General features: G+C 40.5%; 1 protein-coding gene across 3 annotated transcripts in view; it reads left to right on the forward strand.

Annotated features, from left to right (window-relative positions):
* The window catches only part of LOC5565629 (pyruvate kinase), a 31,702-nt gene extending 8,257 nt beyond the window's left edge, over window positions 1-23,445 (forward strand). For 2 of the 3 annotated variants that reach the window (XM_021838038.1, XM_021838037.1), the window contains exons 2-4: window positions 21,118-22,498; window positions 22,557-22,713; window positions 22,810-23,445. In XM_021838038.1, the coding sequence (XP_021693730.1) occupies window positions 21,127-22,498; window positions 22,557-22,713; window positions 22,810-22,822 (1,542 nt within the window). In that variant the 5' untranslated portion in view covers window positions 21,118-21,126 and the 3' untranslated portion in view covers window positions 22,823-23,445. Of the gene's footprint in view, window positions 1-9,186; window positions 9,409-9,511; window positions 9,553-21,117; window positions 22,499-22,556; window positions 22,714-22,809 lie in introns of those variants that run through there. The other variant, XM_001649933.2, reaches the window with a different exon arrangement.
* The last annotated feature ends 226 nt before the right edge of the window (window positions 23,446-23,671 follow it).

Raw genomic sequence — 23,671 nt, forward strand, 5'->3', positions numbered from 1 at the left:
AGGCTGAAATTTTGTACAACTCATATCGCATACTGGTGAATTGTCAGAAAATAATTCTGATAGAAATTTCGTTGCTACTGCATTATGAGGTTTTCTCAATGTGACTGTTATGCGGTTACAATTGCCAATGTGACAAAACAACTTGGTATTTTTTTCGAATTTTCTAGAACAATCTCACAGATTTCAGTAAGTTGATCGAAAGTATTTGCCATGTGATGACTCTCCCCGGTATTAACTCCATTTTTTTTTAAATGTCGAATGTGACTGTTTTGCAGTTATGGGCAGTGTACTGCTAGCTTAATATAGCTCACTCAATATTGAAGGGACCATCGAGTTAGGAAGGTATCGAGTGCCAAGGGACCATCGAGGTAGCCATGAAAACCAACTTCCACTATAGTTCTCTAACTCGATATCGAGATACAGAATAATGAGTTAAAGAGATTTGACTGGGGATATATGGCTTGGGTTTCTGTTCAATCCCAATAAGAATTTGCGATAGAGGGTTCAGATACAAAATTACTCACATTTTTAGAATTACCCTGAACCAATTTCAACAGTTTTAGCTCAAATAGACGTGTAAAACATTTCCATTGTTAGATATAGTGCAATTTGTTCTAATTTGTGAAAACGTTCCGAAGTTAGGGCAATTGTTCGATGTGTCGCAAGTTTTATAATCAGGTAGAGGAAAAGCACTAATTTTCTAATGTTGTGGGTTCTGAGAGAAGGACTAGCAAGCTTTTGAATGAAAACTTTTTAAGCATCTCGATCGAAGTATGCACAGATGAATCTTACAAAACTCTCGGTGGGAAACTTTAGTTCAATTGGAAGAAAATTAGAGCTTCTGGAATGGAAGCTTTCAGAAGCAAACTGAAAGTAACTTCCAACGTGGCTGGAACAAAACTTCCAAAGCTTCTTACAGTGGTCTTCAAAAGCTTTCGTGAGACTGCTTTTAAATCTTATGAATGGAAGCTTTAAAGCTTATGAAAAATGCATCCAAATGTTCTAAAAGGAAGCCTCAAAAGCTTAATAAGCAGTTTCATCCAGAAACCTCAAATCTACTGAACTGTCGAAAGGAAACTTCCAAATTTTCTTGAATAATGGTTCTGAAAAGATTTCAAAGCTTCTGAGAGCAATCTTATGAATATTCTGAAGTTTTTGACGGCGTCCTATCGTTCTGAAAAGAATATACAGCTTCTGAAACCATTAAAGCATCATACCAAAATCTACTAAAATGAGGCTTACTAAGCTATTGAGGAAAAAACTAAAGCTTCTGAAAGGAAGTTAGCTTCCAAAAATATGCTTCTAAGGCATAAAACAATATTTGAGAGATTTTCTACGGAATAATTTTAAGATTTCTAGTTCACAAATGTATTCCTGAAAAGTAGTTTGCTTGTCATCTGACAAATAAAAAACTGTGTGATGCTTTTGAAAGGAAACTTTCAAAGTTTCTAACAGGAAGCTGGTAAAGCATATAACATAAAAATTAATAGCTTCTAAAAGGAATCATCTTAGGTTTATTAGAGATTCTGAGGAGAATATGCAAAAGCTCCTGAAATAAAGCTTCTACAGTTCGATACAAACTCTCCAAACCTTCTGACAGAATAGTTCCTAAGCTTTTACGTATGTCCAAAAGTATATCAAAGTAAACTTCCGAAAGAAAGTTTACAAAGTTGCCAAAGAGGATGCCAAACTTCTCGAAAAAAGCTACCAAAACATGTTAGGAATGCTATCAAAAGAAGCTTCTTACAGGAATGAATCTTCTTAATCTCAAAGCTTCTTACAGGAAGCTTGTACTGTTTCTAAAAGGAAGCTTTCAAATTTTCTAAATAGAACCTTCAAAAGCTTTTGAATTGAAACTTCTAAAAGGGTGCTTGCAAAGCTTCTAAGAAAAGCCTTCCAAGGCTTCTAAAAAGAAGGTGTTCAAGCTTCTGAAAGAAAGCTTCCTTATAAATCTTAATCAGAGAAGAAGCTCACACAGCTTTCGAAAGGAAACTCTGTAAGCTTTGAAAATGAAGCTTCCACAACTCTCAGAGGCTTCAACAGCTTTTTTAAGCATGCTTCCCAGATAGCCGCATCTATTCAACAAGACCAAGCTGAGGTTCGAATCTCACCGGTCGAGGAACTTTTCGTAATAGAAATTTTCTCAGCTTCTCAGGGCAAAAGAGGCTCTCAGATAATAACTGTGGAAGTGCTCAAAAGAACACTAAGCTGAGAAGCAGGCTCTGTCCTATTTGAAACACAGCCCCAGCAAAAAGAACGTGTAATAATGTTCAAATTATTAGTGAAATTATGAGAAGAATCCACGTGCTCAGGTGGAATCGAAGCTTTTGGAAATAAGCTTGAAGAAATACTTAGAAAGCTTCTGGAGACTGTGGAAGAATTCAAAGCCTCATAACTTTCTGAAAAAATCTTCTGCGAAGAATCTTCCACTATTTGTGAAATGAAGCTTCAAAAGTTTTTGAAAGAAAAAGCTTTACGAGGTACTTCCAATATTTCTGATAGAGAGTTTCCGAGAGGAAGCTAACACAGCTTCTAAGGAGAAGCTTCGAAATTTTTTGGAGATTGCGAAAGCACGCATCATTATTTTCAGAAGCTTTGAAAATAAACATACAAAGCTTCTGTGGCTTATGAAAGCAAGCTTTCAAAGTTTCTGATAGGAAGCTTCTGAGAGAAAGATTCCAGAATTTCTAATTGGAAATCCTTCCGAGCATCCAGAACGTAACTTTCCAAAGTTATGAAAGAAAGCTTGAAAGACATATAACATGAAGCTTTTGAAGCGAAGCACTAAATGCAACGATTTAATAATAATAAATAAATAAAATAATAGAGATTTAATCTTCGAACGTTTCTAAACGTAGGTATTCATATATCTGAAACAAAGCTATTAATGTTTTCCCATGCTAAATTTAAGGTTTCGAAGCAATCTGTGAAAAGTTTCTTGGTAGATAGCTTTCCAAACCTCATGAAGAAAGCTCTCTCAACATCTGGATGGAAAATTTCTATGCTTCTAGGAGAAGGGCTTCTGAGAAGTTCTGTACGGAAGCCTCTCTAAGCAGAAGCTTTTAAAATTTCAAAAATAGGCTTCCTAAGCTTCTAAAACAAAGCTTCCAATCTGCTGAAAGGCAGGCTTCTGAAACTTCTGAAGATAACCTTCAAATGTTTCTAAAAGCACCTCATAAGATGTTCCCAAAGCTTCCAAGGAAGTATAGAAAGCTTCAACATAAGAGCATTCAAAGCTTTTGAAAGGCCTGTAAAAACATTTAAAGACCTCTGAAAGAAATCTTAAATTCCTGAAAAAATGCAAAGATTCCGAAAGGAAAGCGGGAAGAAAGCTTCTGAAAAGAAGCTTGAAAATCTTTAAAAAGCAAGTTTGCTAGGATTCGAAGGAAGGAAGCTTCTGAAATTTAGCACTTGATTTTGCCACCGAAGCTGCCAAAATTTCCGAAGAGCTTTCGAGATTTTTGAGAAGATTTAAAGCTTTTGAAAGAAAGTTCCCAAAGCATTCGAAAGTTAGCTTCCAAAATTCCTGAAAGAAAACCTGTAAAATAATTTCACCTGAAAAAAATATTAAACATCATACGCTTCTAAAGTTTCTGAGAATATGCTTTAAAAGCTTCAGAACTGAAATTTCTGGAAAGCAGTATCCAAAGCTTCCTTAAATAAGGTTCTAATCCTCCTCAAATCTTCTGAAAAGCATCTTCTAAAGATTCAGAAGACAACCTTCAAAAGTTTCTAGAAGTACCGCAAAAGATGTTTCCAAAACTATTCACAGAAAGCTTCCAATGAAGCATCCAAAGCTTAAACAAGGGAGTTTTCCAAGCTTTTAAAAGGAAACTTCTGAAGCATCTGCATAAAAATTCAAAAACCTCTGAAAGAAACCTTCATTTGTTTTAATGGAATGCTTTCAAAAGAATGCATTAAAAGCATCTCGAGGAATACTTCTGGATAGAAGTTTGAAAAGCTTTAAAAAGCAATCTTGTTAAGTTTCTGAAAGGAATTCTTCATAGCTTCTGTAATGTACCTCTTTTTTGTTTCCACCAAAGCTATCAAAAATTCCGAAAAGATTTTGAGAAAACTTTAGAGAGAAAGTTGCAAAAGTTAATACAAATAATTGAATGCTTATGTAAGAAAGCACTATAGAAAAAGCTCCCGAGCTTCTGATAGAAAGCTTCCAAAGCATCTGAAAATAAGCTTCCAAAGCTTCTGAACGAAAAGTTTTAAAAAATGTTTCCAATTACTCTTAAATGAAGCTTTCAAAACGTTTAAAAAGAAGCGTACAAGCAGAAATCATCCTAAGTTGCTGAAAAGAAGCTGTCGATGCTATTGAAATTAAGCTTCTAAAGCATCTGGAAGGAAGTTTCCTAAATTGAAATTATACTTCTACCGAAGCTTCTGAGAAGAAGTTTCCAACGCTTCCTTTAATAAGCTTCTAGATTCTAAATAAGCTTCTAATTTCCAGCTTCTACACAAACTTTCCCAAAGCTACTTGAGAAAAACTTCCAGAACTTTAGAAAAAAAAAACGATCTAAAACATCCGATAAGAAGCTTTCGATGCTTCTGAAAATAACGTTCCAAAGCATAAGCTTAAGCAGAGCTTAAGAAGATTGTGCAAGGAAACACCCAACGATTTTAAAAAGTAACATCCAAATTTTCTGAGAAATACTGTCAATGCTTCTCAGAGGTTGTTTCAAGAGCTGCTGAAAGGAAGCATCCAAAGATTCCTCGAAGCAGGCTTTCAAAGCTTCTGAGAGGAAGCTTTCAGTGCTTCCCTACGGGAGCTTTCTCAACATGTAGGAGGAAGCTTTACTGGCTTTGAAAAATAACTTATTAAGCTCTTCGAAGTAAGTTCTTCCATCTTTTAGTACCGTTTTGTCTCAAATTCCGAACAGACTCATATTCCGAACACTCGGCTTTTGTATGGCTATTTGGTTGAAATGTTTCGCTGAAATATGTCATAAAATTTCCAGGAAATGGCAGTCAATTGCAATTAATTTTCAACGTCTTCCAATCTATTTTATAGCTCAGGAGTAGTGATGATTCTCTAGTTCGAGACCAGTAGTATCAGTTCAGATAAATTTGTTTGCAAAATTATTCATTTGATTACAATTCAATCGTGCTGTTCGGAATTTGAATCAAGGTGTTCGGAATATGAGACAGAATAAACACAGTGTTCGGCATTTGATTCAAAATGTTGTTCCAAATGTTTACGTAGAAACAATACAAAACAAGGTTAAATAAACATGTTTATCAGCACACCCAACTGCTTACAGTTAGAATTTGCGAATAAATTTAAATTTTCACAAATATCAGCTAATTTAATCCCATCAGATGCATTTGACGGAATATGAGTTAAAACGGTATTAAATTTGCCAAACTTCTAGATTGAGCTTCCTCAAAAATCAAACTTATGAAAATAAAAATAAATATCTAAGCTCATAAGAAGAAGCTTCCAAACTTTTGAAAGGCACTTCCAAAGATTCTGAGCGGAAGTCACCTATCGGATTCTCGTTAATCCGTTTAACAAGGGCAAGTTAAGTTTCTGAAATGGTGTTTCCAAAACTCCCAAGCTACAGAAAATAAACTTCAATTCTCCTCAGTTATATTATAAGCTATCGATGCTTTTGATGTAAGCTCTTAAAACTTCTGCTAGAAAAATCTTAATTTTGGTAAAAATCTTTCGATGCTTCTCGAACAAAGGTTTTGAAAGGAAGCTTAAAAATGCCTGGAAGAAACTTCGGAAGCTCCTGAAAGAAATCTTTCCAATTTTCGGGAAGAATGTGCCATGGCTTCTGAAAGAAATTTTTTATAGAGCATCCATTGCAAGTCCAAAGCAAAGGTCGCATCTAAAAGAAGGTTTCAAAGCTTCTGAGCTTCTGAGAGAATTCCCCTGAATCAAAACTACTAACAAAAAACTTCAGTCAAAGCATCTAATGTTTCCGATAGAAAGCTTTCCATGCTATTAGAAAAGAGATTCCAAAGTATTTGAATGAGAGCCTCTGAAACAAAATTCCCAAAGCATCTGAAAATAAACTTTCAAAATACCTAAACATAAGCTTCCAAAGCACACGAAAAATATAATTAAAGCTTCTTAAAGTAAGCCTCCGAAGGTTGCTTCCAGAGCTTTTGAGAATTAGCTTCCAATGCTTCTGCAGAGACACTTCTAAAGTTCCAGAAAGAAAACTCCTAAAGCTTCTGAAAGAAGTATCCAATAAATTGAAGGGGAAAAGAAGTACTGAAAATAAATTTGCAATGATTTTGGAAAAAAAAACAAGAGCTTCGGCAATGAAACATTTAAGGCTTCTTAATGAATGTTTCGAAAGAAACCGAAAAAAAAAAAGTTTTTGAAGCCGACGAAAAAAAGCTTAAACAGGTTCGTAGGAGAAAGCTTTCATTTTTTTTAGAGTAACATTCAAGCTTTCGAATGAGAACTTTTAAGTTTTTGAGAGCAACATTTTAAGCATTACTAAGTGAACTTTCAAATTGGTTTTTGAGTTCTTTTGGATCTCAAATCATGTTTTGCATTTTCCATAGTTGTCAAAACGTGAAGATCAAAGCAACCCCAAAAAAGCAGTTCGGTGCGAAAGTTATTTTAAAACATTTCCATATTCAATATGCCAACTGACTTCGTAGAATGTCGTTTGCTCAAGGTGAAACTGCTTGGAATCCAACTTCCATTAATACTCCAAATCTTTAAAGGCGCTAATCTTGCGAAGTGGGCATTCATCAATAGTTCAATTCTTATTTCAGTGTTGTGCACTAGCAAATAGCTTAAAATAATAAGATCAGCAACGTTAGCCTACTATTTCTTTAGTTTAGTTCCTCTGAAACCGCGAGTCAGGGCACAAGTCGGTCATTGTGACAGCCATCTTCAGATTTCGAGATGTTTTACCTTCAAACTGTCTTCAGACGACCAATATATTGACAATATTTGTCAATACTTTTTTTGTCAATACTTTTCATCAATATTTTCACCGAGTTTGGTTCGGGTCAGCCACGTGGGATGGCTCAGCACAAAACACGCTTCACTTCAGCTGCTATCGGCTACCGTAGTCAAACTGAGAGGGTTGATGAGGGGAAATATTGAAAAACACGTTCAAACTTTTCTGATTTCACCTTAATGTTTGCATTAATAAATTTATGACACACATTTCTGATCGAATGAACAACAGTTGTTAATACTTTCTCTTAATAAATTTGCTCGCGAGAATATTTTAAACGGTGTTCGATGAAATGCAAAAAAAAAGACTGGAGAGGCATGGGATTCATCGAATGAGATTTGAACAAACGAATCGTACATTGATCGATAACTGTTACCGACATTTGGCTGGATGAGATATGAGCCTCTTGTGGTTTTCTTCATAAAATTTATAAAATAGGTGGGTAAATACAAAATAAATACAAAATTGATTACAAAATCGACAACAAAATTAACAACTGACAGCAAAACTAAAAACAATATTGACAACAAGCTAAACAACAAAACTAAATACAAGATTAACTACAAAAATTTCACTGAATTGCTAAAAAAAATCAACTATAGAATTAGTACGAGGCAACAAATTAAAGGTTGTAAAGCTTCATCACATGAGCTTGGACAGCTCCCTTACGGAAATTTGAAAATATTCTTCACAGAAGTTTGGAAATCATTTGCGCAGAATCTTGATATTCTTCCTCGTAGATTCTTGGGAAGCTTCGTCATTGAAGCTTGGAAAGCTTTCTTACATAAACTTGAAAATCTAATGCTCAAAAAGTCTGAAACTTAAATCACTTCAATTTGATGCTTTAGAAGCTTCAATCTAAAGCTCTGAATAAATTGTAAATCTATACTTAAAGAGCTTCAATGTAATAACAATCTAGGCTTGAGATGCAAAGGTTGAAGCTTTTCTCAAGCTTCAACAGAAATCAATCTTAAGCTGGCAAAAACCTCAATCTGAAGCATTGAAAGCTACAATCTCGACTAGTCGTAAAAACGATGAAATCATAATTAAAAAATACTACAATACAGCTAAGTGAGCTTAGATCTAAAGCTTTGAAGGCTATAATTTGTACCTAAATGCGATTCAATCTCAGCATGGGAAGCTTCAATCTGAAGCTTGGAATGAAGCCTAATAAAGGCTTAAATCTGTTTACTCTTATATGTCTAAAAGGTTCATGCAATAATTGTAATGATTTGAAGAACTTTTGGTGGTAATGCCAATTTTTAGGTTCGACTTGTGTCACTTTTACCTCGAGTAACTGAGTGTCCATTCATCGTCCATCTATTGCGCATGCCCTCGCTAAACTGTCAAAGTTCGTGAAATGAAGCACCCATCTGTCCATGCTCCTCACAACCATCTCTAAAATCGCACCGTTGCAGAAATTGTTCTCCCCCTCCGCCATGCGTAAACATATGATGTCCCCCAAACGTTGTTGTTGTTTTGACTGTCGAATGGGCGAAAATGTTCTGCACTTGATCATTCGGACTGTCACAGGGGGTACAACAACACCCCGTTCGGACATCTATTTTTATCTTCACATCTCACATGTCGCCCTGTGTGGTCGGATGAACCACGAATTTTCCCTCGGAAAATGGCACCCCAACTGAAGTGGAAGCACTTCAGTATCCAATGTTTCGTCAACGAACGCAAACAGCAGATCGGATCAGATCGAAATCCTAGTGCCTTCCGGAATAAGTTTGAGGACCCCAAATGGCCAACCCTTGAAGAGTGCGAGTGCGAGAGGAAAATCAGCGAGAGCAGAAGAGAAAAACTGGTTTTATGACATCGTGTCATCGAAATTTGGTCCCAATTAACCAAATGGCACTACAATTCGCTCTGCGTTCTGATTTAGTGCCATTATAGAGCTGACATACCCTAAGGTCCCAAAAAAACGAATGAGCCAATGGTTACTTGATTTCCGTCTCCATTCAATCCAAGCAAACAGCTGTTCCGAAATTTTCCACCCACCTCCCTTTCGTTGCTCTCGTGGAAACCGGCGTCGCGACGGCCGTCAAAACAACAACGCCAACTACAACATCCCCCTCGACCATCAAAGCAGCCGAGTGGAAGTGAGTGCCCACCCTTTTGAGAAATGAACGCCTGCTGGCGAGTGTTCATCCACCGCCAAATGCGCTCAGCGTCGTCGTCGTCGTCTTCGATGGGAATCCTTCGGGAAAGCTCGTTGCCGTTGGTGGTAAAAATTTTATCGATTAATCGCACCCTTTATCATTCAAGTTGGGCGCTGCACCGATACCGGTCGACGTCGTCGTTTTCTACTTCTATCCGTTCTATTGTTGCATCGTTGTGTAATCATCATCTGTGCGGTCGAAATTTTCACAAATCCTTCGCGTCGCGTTACGCCTCAACAGGTTCTGCTTCTGGTTTTGCTGACCAAGGACCACTGTTGCTTACCGGAATCAACGGAACCAGTGTACGGTCAAATCCTAGATTGGTTGGAAAATTCCCATCCTCAACCAATTGCTTCCCTCCCCATTCTTCTGCAACTCTACTGATAAGTACTTTCCATCGCACAGGGATGATGGTCTGGGTGTCCGATTACGACTGTGACCCAAAGGTGAGCGAACCAATCGGAAGTAATCGTCCTTCCGATGTCCGGTGAGGCATGCATCCATCCATGTGTAACTAACCGCGAATGGCTGAATCCGAAGGGGGAAGCCATTTAACTGAGTAGGCGAATAAAGCCATCGACGCCATCACCATCGTCGTCGTCACCTTGGCAGCGAGTTAGACAGGAAAAGCCGTCGAACTCATGGTCATGACTTCTTGAACCTGTGCGAATGAATGCTTGAGGTGGTCAGTTCCGGCGCGTGGCTGCAAGTTTGGCATTGATTTTCCTCTTTCGTCGCAGTAGGCATCAGGTGGTGGGTGGGGTGGCGAATTTTGAAGAGTGCCCAAAATGTCAGATTTGAGTGCCCTTGGCCAAGGACGGTCGGCGCACGTGATTGGGGATGCGTGTCCAAGGGGCACCAGTACGTGAACGTGACGACGGAAAATCATCGAAATGAGATTCTAAAAATAATACGATTCACCCTTCCCGGACGATATTGTTTAGCCAAAAGTGCTCGGCAGGGTTATAAAACTGACGATGGAACGGAATCAATTTTGCTGGTTTTGTGTAATTGTAACACCGCCACTTACACACGCGGCACTATTTGGATGCTATGCGATGTTTGCAAAAAAAAAAGACCGCTTTACGCTTTTGAAGTGACGAATCCAAGCAAGCGGAACAAATTTAGGGCCGGGAAAAGGTGATAATCTTTACCATCGGTAGGTAAACAACATCATCAAAGTAGGCGCGTTTGTTTATGCCGGGTTTGGGTTGTAATCATAAACTAAAAACCAGTACGAGGAATGGGATGTGATTTATTTTCCTCATTGTTACATCACTAGAGATGGGACTCATTCAGGTCTTTATAACGACCCTGAATAAAATGGGCCCATTATCTGTGAAATCTAATGTGAAGCTGATTAATACAGTCGAATTATGTGAAGAGTTTGTGCAACCACATCATAGGATTTGTGCATCACTACAATTGATTTACTGCAAAATCGTGTCATTAGTACCGTGATGCATCAATACCCGGACGCTTAAGCAGTGCAATGTGTTCTAATACTAATATCTATATATTTGAGTCAAATTTAATCAATGTACTACCGTGGCACGAATCGTTTTGACTTTTATCTTGATAAATATAACTAGTTTTCTTGTTAAAATAATGAATGTAATATAAAAATATTGATTCAATTACACATGTCTTGGTTTTAAATCCGGACATGTGAAACAAAAGGCCGGACATTTTTTAATCAATTTCCGGACACCTGCGCTTTAGCAAGCTGAATTCAAGTAAAATTAAGAAAATTATATTTAAAATTGGTTATTATAATTGTTGATGTTAAATTCAGGGAAGATAATATTAATGCTTTTAGAAATGAATCATCAAGATTATCTTGTGTTTCGGTTACTTACTTCTTTTGGTTGTAGTCACCCGCCTCATGTTCAAACACAAACTAAAGTTCGCCACAATTCACATACAACGTTATTAAAATCAATTATCTTCAATTTGATCACTTTTGTTTTGCTGGTGGACTTGAATCACGAAAACTGCACTGCAAACGAATGGTGTCAAACTGGGATTATAATTTTGTTTTTATTTTTAATAATTATTCAACAATGGCTACTAGATGAAAATTTGTGGAAAAATCATGAGTAAAGTTCAGATGGGAATCATTAAAGCCACATTATTATTAAAATTCACATTTTAATTAGTTGAACTTATCAGAGTGTCCGGATATTGGTGCCGTCCGGATTTTGATTCATCACGGTAAAGAGTGTGATCGAGTTAGGAACGATGTAAATAACTCGTGACTCGAAGCGTCTAGGCGTAATTTTGCACATTAGTATGTAAATAAGGTGGAAAGGTGAGAAATGTGTTGACTTAGCCGTTTGCTATGAGCGCAGTGAAGTTTTTTCTTCGATGTTTTTTCAATTATATGAGAAAAAATTATATCAATCCACAGACTGACTGACTAAAATCTTCCAAGCTTGATAATTTTGAACTTGTGAAAGGCAACTTAACAAATAATTTCCATATTCCTTTTCTTACAAGAGCTTCTAAACGCGAGGTTATCTGTGAGTATGGAATAAATACTTACTTTTATTTAACCTCAGCATCAAAACTAAAATATTCATGGCCAGGGATTGAATTTTGAGAAAATCCAGAGTATCTCTTACTTATCACTCACTGTAACAATCATGATTCGCAGCACATCATAAGAGTCTGTTCATCATCTTCTGTTATAGCTCTGATTAGATCGGGGTAATAATAGTGCACACTAAAACCTATCTAAACAAGTTCCAAACCTGGGGGCCAGTATTGTATCGGAAGTTTTGGGATTGTCTGTCACGCCTATAAAAGAAAACACCTACTCCCAAAGGTAAATAAGCAATAGAAATTAGTTTTTTCATCGCTCTCTCTTTAGGGCTCTCATTCGCTGTTGTTAAGTATTTATCAAGTTTGTTACAACTTGCGAAACATTGCTGATCATGGACAGTAGAAGCATTAACCTAATAATGCTAATGTCGCTACTGTACGTGTTACCAACATATAGTTTGCCACGCGCTGACAGCCTGAGTACCGGGCCTCAAAGTGTCAAATCAATTTTAAAGACCAAAACAAATCATTGGCATTTAAAAAAAAGCGAAAACTCATAAATGAAGGTAAAAAATAATTAAAATCAGTTTTGTGGTAACAGCGCCACTAGCGTTCTACTACTAATATTTCTATTTCATGGACCGATACAAACCGATACGCTTGCTTTGAAATCAAATGAGAAATAATTGTGCCATGCCTGTTTATTGCTTCCGAAAGGAAGTTTTCTAAACTTCTGAATGGAAGCTTGTAAGATTCTGAATGAAAATATTCAAAACTTTTGTACCGTAGATTTAAAAGCTTTAATGCATTAGTTTTAAATGCTTCTAAGAGTAAGCTTCGCCCTGGCCGCATTAAATATAGAGCTGGCAAATGTGGGTACAGTGAGTACCTTCCGCAGAAATGGTGCAGAATCGATCATCGACGTGACGTTTTGTAGTCCTAACCTTTTAGGTACCATGAACTGGCGCGTTGATGACGGTTATACTCATAGCGATCATCAATCGATTCGCTATAGTATAATACCAGGCGGGCAGAAGGCAGCGCGATGTAACTCGACCCAAGCCCGAGGATGGAAAACAGCGCGCTTCGACGGCGAAGTATTCACTGAAGCCCTGAGGCGCGAACGAAACACTCTGGACCTAAACGGTGAAGAGCTAGTTGCTATGATATCACGAGCGTGTGATGCTTCCATGCCGAGAAAAGCCCCTCCTAGAGAGAACAGGCCGCCAGTGTATTGGTGGTGCGAATCAATTGCAAATCTTTGAGCAATCTGCCTTCGGGCTAGACGAAGAATGCAACGCGCACGCACAGAAGCACAAAGAGAGGAACGCGGTGCAGCATTCAGAGAGGCAAAGTTGGCTCTCAAAAAGGAAATCAAGAGTCGAAAACGGGCATGCTTTGAAAGTCTATGTGAGAGTGCAAATTCTAGTCCATGGGGTGACGCCTACAGAGTGGTAATGACTAAGACCAAAGGAGCCATAGCGCCCCAAGAGAAATCGCCCGAGTTGCTGCGATCGATAATCGATGTACTCTTCCCGCACCATCCCATAAGCCCATGGCCCCCAGTGCCGTATGCGGCAGATGAAGGAGAAGAAGTGGCGAGAGTGACGAACGAAGAGCTGGCAGAAGTCGTGAAATCATTCGCGTCAAACAAGGCACCGGGACCCGATGGTATCCCGAATGTTGCCTTAAAAGCGGCAGTGAACACGGATCCGGACATGTTCAGAACCACGATGCAACGCTGCATTGATCAAGGAATCTTCCCGGATGTATGGAAGCGACAGAAATTGGTGCTACTACCAAAGGCGGGGAAACCACCAGGTGACCCGTCGGCGTGTAGACCTATCTGTCTACTAGATACGACGGGCAAGTTATTGGAGAGGTTGATTCTCAACAGACTAGTACCGTATACGGAGAGTGCGGACGGCCTGTCCAACAACCAGTTTGGATTCAGAAAAGGTAAATCTACTCTGGACGCCATCCAGTCGGTCGTTCAAACAGCTGAGGTGGCAATCGAGCATAAAAGGAGCGGCATCCGTTACTGCGCGGTTGTCACTCTGGATGTGAAGAATGCGTTCAACAGCGCAAGCTGGGAAGCAATAGCACACGCGCTTCACCGCCTCAAGGTACCGGTGCAGTTGTGTAAGCTTCTAGAAAGCTATTTTGATGGTAGGATTCTACTGTATGACACAGAGGAGGGGCAGAAAAGCGTTCGAATTACCGCGGGAGTACCTCAAGGATCAATCCTGGGCCCGCTGTTATGGAATGCGATGTACGATGACGTACTGAGGCTGCCCCTTCCGACGGGTGTTAAGATTGTTGGCTTCGCCGACGATATCACCCTAGTGGTCTATGGTGAATCGATGGAGGAAGTAGAGTTGACAGCAGCGCACTCTATTTCCATAGTTGAGGAATGGATGAAGTCTAGGAAACTAGGACTGGCCCGTCACAAGACTGAGGTGGTGGTGGTCAACAACCGCAAGTCCGAGCAACGGGCGCTTATCTCGGTAGGTGATTGCACCATAGAGTCCAAGCGATCCCTTAGGCATCTTGGGGTAATGATCGATGACAAGCTGAGCTTCGCTAGCCACGTTGAATATGCCTGTAAAAGGGCATCTACGGCTATAGCGGCGCTTTCGAGGATGATGTCTAACAGCTCTGCTGTAATTGCCAGCAAACGCAAGCTGCTGGCAAGCGTGGCGCTATCCATACTAAGGTATGGAGGACCAATCTGGTCAAAAGCGCTTAGAACGAACAGAAACCTAAAGCGGTTGGAAAGCACGTACAGGATAATGTGCTTAAGAGTAGCAAGTGCATACCGGACGGTATCTAAAGAGGCCGTGTGCATCATAGCCGGGATGACGCCCATCGGGCTCATCATCAAGGAAGATGTTCAATGCTTCAACCAAAGGGGTACCAGAGGAGTCCGCGACACGTGTAAAGAGGAAACGCTCAGAAGCTGGCAGCAGGAATGGGATAACTCCACTAAGGGTAGATGGACCCATCGACTAATACCAAATGTGGCAGATTGGTATGGTAGAAGCCATGGGGAAGTGAACTTCCACCTGACGCAGTTTCTGTCAGGACATGGTTGCTATAGACAGTACCTGCACAGGTTCGGGCACTCAGAATCTCCTGCGTGCCCCAATTGTGCTGGTGTAGAGGAAACAGCGGAGCATGTCGTGTTCGATTGCCCCCGTTTCATTGTTGTGAGAGGTCGCATGCTCACTACATGCGGAGGGGACACGTCCCCCGACAATATTATAGAGAGAATGTGTGCGGATACCGAGTGCTGGAATGCAGTAACTACGGCTGTCACTCACATTATGTTAGAATTGCAGCGTCTATGGCGCGCCGACCAAGAGTTGGCTGCAGAGGATTAGCCCTGCCGAGGCTGGTCCCTTGTAACATTGTTTAAGTCGGCTAGGAGAAGCAGTTTGCCTAGGCTACTTCTGCTACACGTGTTGTGCTATATGCACTGGTCCCTTCCCGAAGAAATACCGTAAGGTGGTTCCGGGGAGATGAGGGTCTGAGTCCAAGGGTCATGTCGATGCACTGTTCACCACTTGAGCAATTCTAAATGAATTGCTCATGCACAGTGCATAGGCTGGTTTTAGCGGGTCGTCGTTGGTGCGTCATCCCCGCATTCCCTGAGTTATCTTCTCAGGGGATCTGTTTGCAGATTTCCCCCTTGTAAAAAACAAAAAAAAAAAGAGTAAGCTTATAATTCCAGAGAAGCTTCAATACTTTTGAAAGGAAGTTTGCAAGCATCTGAATGGAAGCTTACAGAACAGCTAAAGGAAGGTCCTTACCCGAGCAGGTGGAAAAAGCTGACTAAGATCATATTTTGTTCTAAAATAATTTCTGACGATCATAATCAGCTATTGGTTTGTTGGAGATAAGAGATAAAAGATCAAAAATAATATCAAAAATTAATATGGAGAAGTATTAAACAATATCTTATTAAAATATTATAAGATCTAAGCAATATCTGGCAAGTTTATTGATTGACTAACTAGCGAAGAATAAAAATAATCAAAAAATCGACAATCAGTATCGAACCTTCGACCTTCTGATCTAAAGACATGGATGCTAACTATTTGACTATGCCTATCAGATGGAAGATCAAGGAAATAAGAGCAACATTTTCTTCACTTTCTAAGACTACTTTTTGCTTCTAGAGGTTGTCATGACGACACACAGTTCAGGGCCGCCATTTTGCTGTTGAATGTGTTTTGTTTCAAGTCAAAGAACTTATTTTGATTTTGTTTACATATTTTGAGATGTTGCGCTATAACGCTGAGATTTATAAAATTTTCGAACATCTTTTCAATATCAAATTGAGATATGCGATCATAATTTGTTCGTGTCGAGATGTGATTTTGATTTTTCCATCTGCTCGGGTATGCAAAGATTCTGAAACGATGCTTCATCATTTCGCGCCAGCTCGAACAAACGTTGGCAGCACCCTCACATATTTCAACAAAAATTGTGGATGTGTAGACTTTAACAAAATAAGCCACTAAGTATGCAATAGTTTTTCCCAAATTTATTGAGATCGTAGTAGACAGCTCACGGGAACGGGAATATTGAATAACGGGAATAACGGGAAGTTTCTTAATGGAAGCTTCAGAACAAAAGCTTTTATTGAATCTTATAAACGAAAGCCTTCCAAGCTTCTGAAAATGAACTTTTCAGCTACTGAGAGGAAGCCACCGAGCTTCTGAAAGGACTTTCCAAGCTTCTAAAAGGAAGGTTTCCAAGCTTCTGAAAGGGATCTTTCCAAGCTTCTGAGAGGAAGCTTTCCAAGCCTCTGAGAGGAAGCTTTCCAAGTTCTGAGAGGAAGCTTTCCAAGCTTCTGAGAGGTAGCTTTCCAAGCTTCTAAAAGGAAGCTTTCCAAGCTTCTGAAAGGAAGCTCTTCAAGCCTCTGAGAGGAAGCTTTCCAGGCTTCTTAAGCGAAACTTTCGAAGCTTCTGAAAGGAAGCTTTCCAAGCATCTGAAAGGAGGCTCCCTAAGCTCCTGAAAGGAAGCTTTCCAAGCTTCTAAAAAGAAGCTTTCCACGCTTCTGCAAGGAAGCTTTCCAAGCTTCTGCAAGAAAGGTGTTCAATCCTCTGAAATTAAGCTTTTTAAGCTTATGAACTGCGTTTTCAAGCTTCTACTTTTCAACTCGATAACGCTCACCAATACCACTTTCAGGTTATGCTAACACTAATCTTCCTGCTGGTAGTGTTGGGGCTCAACAGCAACGTATTTGAAAAAAAAGCTCAAGACCTCTTGGGCCCTTTTCAAATGTCCAGAAATCTGTCTGATATACACGCTAAGATCAGTCTACCCCAAATATGGGTAAAGTTTACCCATAATCGATGAAAAGTACACACACTCATTTTATGAGTAAAGTGGGCTTTATTCATAAATAGTTAAACTCCCAAAACCCATAAATGGGTAACTATGATTATGAGCAAAATTATTAGAAAAGTACCCAAATATCAGTACATTATTTTACTTTTCTGTGTAGATTTTCAATAATTATATTGAAATACATGTGCACTGATTTTATTAAACCATTCCTCAAGAACGCGGGTTCTTCCAAGTATTTTTATAAATCGTTGTGTTGCACATGATGCTGCTGTTAATTGAAAAAGGCTGCTACAGTTGAGTGATTTGACAATCACCTTCTAGAACATGAGATGAACCAGCCTAGGGCTGAAAATCTCAATAATAAAGAAAAAAAAAGAAGCATCTGTTGAACTCCAGGTTGGAAAGATTGAAGAATTTAGCAAAAGTTTGACGATCCAGACAAGTCGAGTCTAGTACACGACACTGAAGACGGCCTTACAGTTGAGGTCGAAATACGCGTATCTGTCAAAGGATACAAACTCTAGTGGAATTAAATGGTATAGTACTAAATTCGGTTTTTCATCTACTTATAGGTATTCTACTAAATAGATCGAAGATTTATTATCATACTTATCTTCTAAGTTACTCAAATTTTTCCTTCATATTGTTTCATAGTTTTGTAATTAAATGTATTTAGCCTATAAAATTCGAACAAAAATGTTTTAAATCGTTTTCATTATCAAAACTCCGCAATATTATCACATAATGCAGCTCACAATCTTCCGAACAAATCAAGCATTTCAGATGACTGATATATCGACTTTCGACGTTTCTGTGATTTGTCAAACTTGATGGAGAAGTTCAATCCCTTAAAACCCCACGAGTCCTTAACACCCCATTTCACGGTACATATTTGTGGGTAAACTGATCTTAGCGTGTAGGGGAAGATGATTTAAAAATGTCAACTTAAGCTCATTTTACAGAGCTATAACCAAGTTTTAATAGAAACTTGTAACGCACCACCGCGGCCGAATCAAATGTTTTTCCATAAATATAATTTATTAAAGTGCTTAAAAAAATCGTTTTTGCTCCACACCGCTCATTCATTACTATATCAAATTCTGAGTGTCCTTCCAAAATTGAGCACATTTGGATAAAAACTGAGACTGCACAAGCCCTTCAAAGTTTGTATTGGAATTACTATGGGAAATGCAAGCAATTCATTCAATCGGCTATAGTGTTTGCCCACGTGCTCTTGAAGCTAAAAGCAACGCTTATACTATTACATTCATCAGCTACAACTTTGCTGAAGATCGCTTTCAAATTGGACGCCTAATGAATTAGTGTATTCGACGTAAAATACAGATTTTTAAGAGGCATTCAAAAATAGTACTTGCTTAAATGGCAAATGAACGGTGTGAGGAAGTAATGAACTGTAATTGAATTGATAAGCTGGCTTAGAGATGTAAGAAATAAGCAGGCTTGGAAAAATAAGAAACAAACATACTGTCAGTTATTGGTCTAATCTTGGCTCGCAAAGATGCCTCTCAAGTTAACTAACGGACAAACGACAAACGGAACAGGACGAACCAAAATATTGGGGCAGGACTAATCAAAACATTGGGGTAGTATGCACTGTTAGATTGTCATCGTGCTGTGAGGGTGCTCTGATGTTTATAATTTTTCGATATTTGAGTTGCGGCGATCTTTTTTTTTATTATTCTCCATTTACTTAACTTATTGAGCTCTTATTCGCCAGCTTGGGCATCACCAGAGCGAATTCAATTTGACAGTTGTTCTTTTTAGTACATAGGCCTTTTCACGTGACAGGTCCGTCTATACTTTTGTTTACATCGGTGGAGGACCGATGCTAACACGGGTCTGTCATTTTCAAAGAAGAACTGTCAAAGACCTTCCAGATCAGCTGATTTGAAACGTCACTTGGAAAGGCCTATGGACCTATGCATGGGTTCACTATTTGACGTTTTAGCGGTGCCGTGTTATTTATGTTGCCATGCAAACCAGTGAATTCGGCACCGCTCAAACGTCAAATTAGTGAACTCGTGCATCGGTCCATTGTACGTATTCCTATCTGCTTTATTGATTAAATCTATTTTTGGATCTGATCCGACGTTACCTGTGATGTTACTTTTCCAGAGAGAGTCCAGAGAGAAGTCCATTATTCCTTGCCGTTGGTCGATCGTCATGCTATCCAGGTACATAAGAGCATGTTCGCTCAGAAGAGGGTCAGTTGTCAGTCCGCTTTCAGACGGCCATGGTGTTGGACGGCTGGAGCTCGTGTAGTTTTCAAACGGACAGGCGAAGAGTTTTTTTTTTGTTGGGGGGCTGGGAATCAAACCCATGACGATCCGCTTATGAAGCGAACGTGTAGCCAACTACGCCACGTTGCCCCCCATTGCGGCGATCTTACTAAAAGTCGATTTATCCTAATATTTTTCGAAAAGTTATATTTAAAAAATGAATTCTATTGTCAAAACTTTAAGGCCGCACGGGACGTCATCATAATCACCCTATCCATTTCAAGAAGCAAATCTCAAGAACCACTCCATATATCGATGCGAAAAATGTATCACTATGATTCTATATATGTAGTGCACAACCCGATACATTTTCAGCTTCATCGGTTCACTAAAACTCGAGATTTGCTTCCACAAAGTTTTGATGATAATTGTTAGAGTGAGACGAAAGATAAAGAAAATAACACGATCTCCCGTGTCCCCTTAAGGAATTATATAATCTGTTGCAGCCCCACTCCCCCCCCCTCCCCTTCCCCCTTACTCTTTCACTGGTATCTGGTACATATATCCCATATGAAAAATACCTCGAGTTTTCTAGAATTCGATTCTATTCACTTAATGTTGGATTCTGTAAATGTTAAATTTCTAAACAAACCTATCAACACTGCGGCCTATTAGGGCGAAGTAGGCCGTCATTGAAATGTGTACGCGTCGTTGATGATTGCTACTGATTCATCTCACGATTTCGAATCAAAGAAAATCAGTTGGTAGCCTTTCATAGTAGCCTTTCTGAATAGACCTTAAATGACTACCTTGTTGGACCAATGTAAATTACCACACAAAACCGAAGTTATTTGTTGGTATCTTGACTAGACTAGATAAAAAATCTAGCTAGCGAAGTGGATCAAAACTTCAAGTCCAGAGCTAGCAAACGTATTTGACTAAATGTAAATTCTGTACGATTCGGGGCTAGTTTCCAGATTGATAGTAGGTAAGCCCGGCAGGGGCCTTCCTTAGCCAAGTGGTTAGTGTCCGCGGCTACAAAGCAAAGCCATGCCAAAGGTGTCTGGGTTCGATTCCCGGTCGGTCCAGGATATTTTAGTAATGGAGATTTCCTTGACTTCCCTGGGCATAGAGTATAATCGTACCTGCCACACGATATACGAATGCGAAAATGGAAATTAGGGCAACGAAAGCTCTCAGTTAATAACTGTGGAAGTGCTCATAAGAACACTAAGCTGAGAGGCAGGCTTAACCAAAAACCAATAAGAATCCCGGCAGATAGCTCTGATCTTGTCTGGTCGATCAAAATTCTAGTCGAAACATTGTTTCGTTCAGTTAACAAAACATTATACTGTAATCCTCTTGTCATAAATATTATTCCATACTGCGCACCATGGGCCTTTGCGGAAACCAGTCCAAACGATTCCGAACGCCCTTTCCAGCAGCAGAATACGCGATTAAACATTACGTCACGGGACGCTCTACAATTGCATTGATAAGGCACGTTCAAGAGCGCGGCAATCTTATTGCGATAAGACACGAACTAAGCGGCAATTACTGACCTACTGATGACTTTCTTCCATAACCTTCGCCGCGGGGCTGTGTTTTCAATGAGGAATTTCGCTGTCGGAAGATCATGTACCGACATAATCAATCAATGCCAATCCAGAGCCGGCCGTCGGCACTGATTGGAGCCTTTTCGCGCTCACGTGATTTTCATTTTCCTGTTATTGTTTCCAATCGTTTCAGGGCAGTGCAACTCAGGCTCAGGTATCTGTTCTGCGAATGATGCTAACCATTATTCTTCTTCAAAACTACAATACGTTATTATAACACTTTGCATTTTCCTTCCATTCCATTCCTCAACAGGGTCGCAAGATGAATCCCGAATCGGTTTCCCACCTGGAGCACATGTGCTCGCTGGACATTGACTCGCAGACGGCATTCGTGCGTCTGTCCGGCATCATCTGTACCATCGGACCGGCCTCCGTTGCACCGGAGATGCTGGAGAAGATGATGGCCACCGGGATGAACATTGCCCGGTTGAACTTCTCGCACGGTTCGCACGAATACCACGCCAACACGATCAAGAACATCCGCGAGGCCGTCGATAACTACTCGAAGAAGCAGGGCAAGCCGTTCCCGCTGGCCATCGCTCTGGACACCAAGGGTCCGGAAATCCGTACTGGGCTGATCGAGGGCAGCGGCACCGGCGAGGTTGAGCTGAAGAAGGGCGAACAGATCCAGCTGACGACCGACAAGGATCATCTGGAGAAGGGAAGCAAGGACAAGATCTTCGTCGACTACGTTAACATCGTCAAGGTCGTCAAGAAGGGCGATAGGGTGTTCGTCGACGATGGTCTGATCTCGCTGGTGGTTGACAGTATTAGCGGAGACACTCTGACCTGTACGGTTGAGAACGGTGGTTTGCTGGGATCGCGCAAGGGCGTCAACCTGCCCGGAGTCCCAGTTGATCTGCCGGCCGTCTCCGAAAAGGACAAGTCCGATCTGCAGTTCGGCGTTGAACAGGGTGTTGATGTGATCTTCGCTTCGTTCATCCGTAATGCCGCGGCTCTGAAGGAAATCCGTACGATTCTCGGAGAAAAGGGTAAGAACATCAAGATCATCTCGAAGATCGAGAACCAGCAGGGTATGCAGAACTTGGATGCCATCATCGCTGCCTCGGACGGTATTATGGTTGCCCGTGGTGATCTGGGTATCGAAATCCCAGCGGAGAAGGTCTTCCTGGCCCAGAAGTCGATGATCGCTCGGTGCAACCGTGCCGGCAAGCCCGTCATCTGCGCCACCCAAATGTTGGAGTCCATGATCAAGAAGCCACGCCCAACCCGCGCCGAAATTTCCGATGTTGCCAACGCCATCATTGACGGTGCTGACTGCGTAATGCTGTCCGGTGAAACTGCCAAGGGCGAGTACCCATTGGAGTGTGTGCTGACCATGGCCAAGACCTGCAAGGAAGCCGAAGCTGCCCTATGGCATCGCAACCTGTTCAACGATCTGGTCAACACGACCCCCACTCCACTGGACACGGCCAGCTCGATTGCGATCGCTGCCTCGGAAGCGGCTGCCAAGAGCCGCGCTGCTGCCGTCATTGTCATTACGACCTCGGGCCGTTCGGCTCATCTCATCTCCAAGTACCGGCCACGCTGCCCGATCATTGCCGTTACTCGGTTTGCGCAAACCGCTCGCCAGTGCCATCTGTACCGAGGCATCCTGCCCGTGATCTATGAACGTAAGTTTCGCGATTGTTCTGTTTGCCATCCCAACTAACATCGATCATTCCGTTTCAGAACAAGCCCTGGAAGACTGGCTGAAGGATGTCGATGCTCGCGTCCAGTACGGCATGGATTTCGGAAAGGAACGCGGCTTCCTGAAGCCGGGCAATCCAGTGGTCGTCGTCACCGGCTGGAAGCAGGGCTCCGGCTTCACCAACACCATTCGCATTGTGTACGTATACGATGGGAAAATGATTGCCGTCTGATAGAAAAAAAACCTTCCCTCAAGAAACGTCTAATTTTGAATCCCTTCTCAAATGTTTTACAGGAATGTCGAATAAATTGGTAGGGGACTGCGCCCAGCCAAAAATCTTCATCTCTAAATATCAACAACCTTGTTGAACATATTAAAACAAAACAACAAAATAGTCATTAAACACCCTCACACATATACAGGCAGCGGAAGGCGAACAACACCACCTGGAAAGTTCCCAAAGGGCACTGAGCGGCTGCCGCATGTCGTCGACTGTCGGTCTAAGATTTAAGTTGGCATTCGGAACCAGCATTTCGATGCTTTCCATTTGCTGTTTTAAGATTTTGCCGCACGCGGGTTACGTTATTCTGAACAATTGGCTACGATTTAGGTTCTAATTTATTTTTTTTATTTAAAAAAGTCAATTATTTATCAAAATCGATCACAAACTGACATTTTTGGTTGATTGAACGTAATATGTTAGTGCTCTAAATTATCTCATTTGACCTTGTTAGGCACGCGTTCGTAGGATCGTAAGTAACTATATAAAAAATTAGTACGTTGGAAGGGTTCGAGCTGAATCAATGGGCTAGAACCAGGACGGTGTGTCCGATCAGAAATGATCATCGGAAGAAGGCGATATAACGACTTGTGAATGTATTGATCGTTGATGTTACTGATATCAATAAATAGTACACTACACTAAACGTTGATCAAATTGGATGTGCTTTGAGAGATATCACAAGATACCCATATGGTCGGGGTTTAGTCAGACTGAACCAAGTACTCTTTAGTGCTTCCAGGTAAACGTATTCCAACCATTCCAAATAACAAAATATTTGCATCATTTGCTGTAATCTCATAACTTATCTATTTGATGAAACATCTATATCAAAATCGCAACGGAAAATTCTGAATTGATGGAGTCGTTGACACA

This window comes from Aedes aegypti, chromosome 1, assembly GCF_002204515.2.
Source record: "Aedes aegypti strain LVP_AGWG chromosome 1, AaegL5.0 Primary Assembly, whole genome shotgun sequence".
In the NCBI taxonomy this organism is placed as follows: Eukaryota; Metazoa; Arthropoda; class Insecta; order Diptera; family Culicidae; genus Aedes; species Aedes aegypti.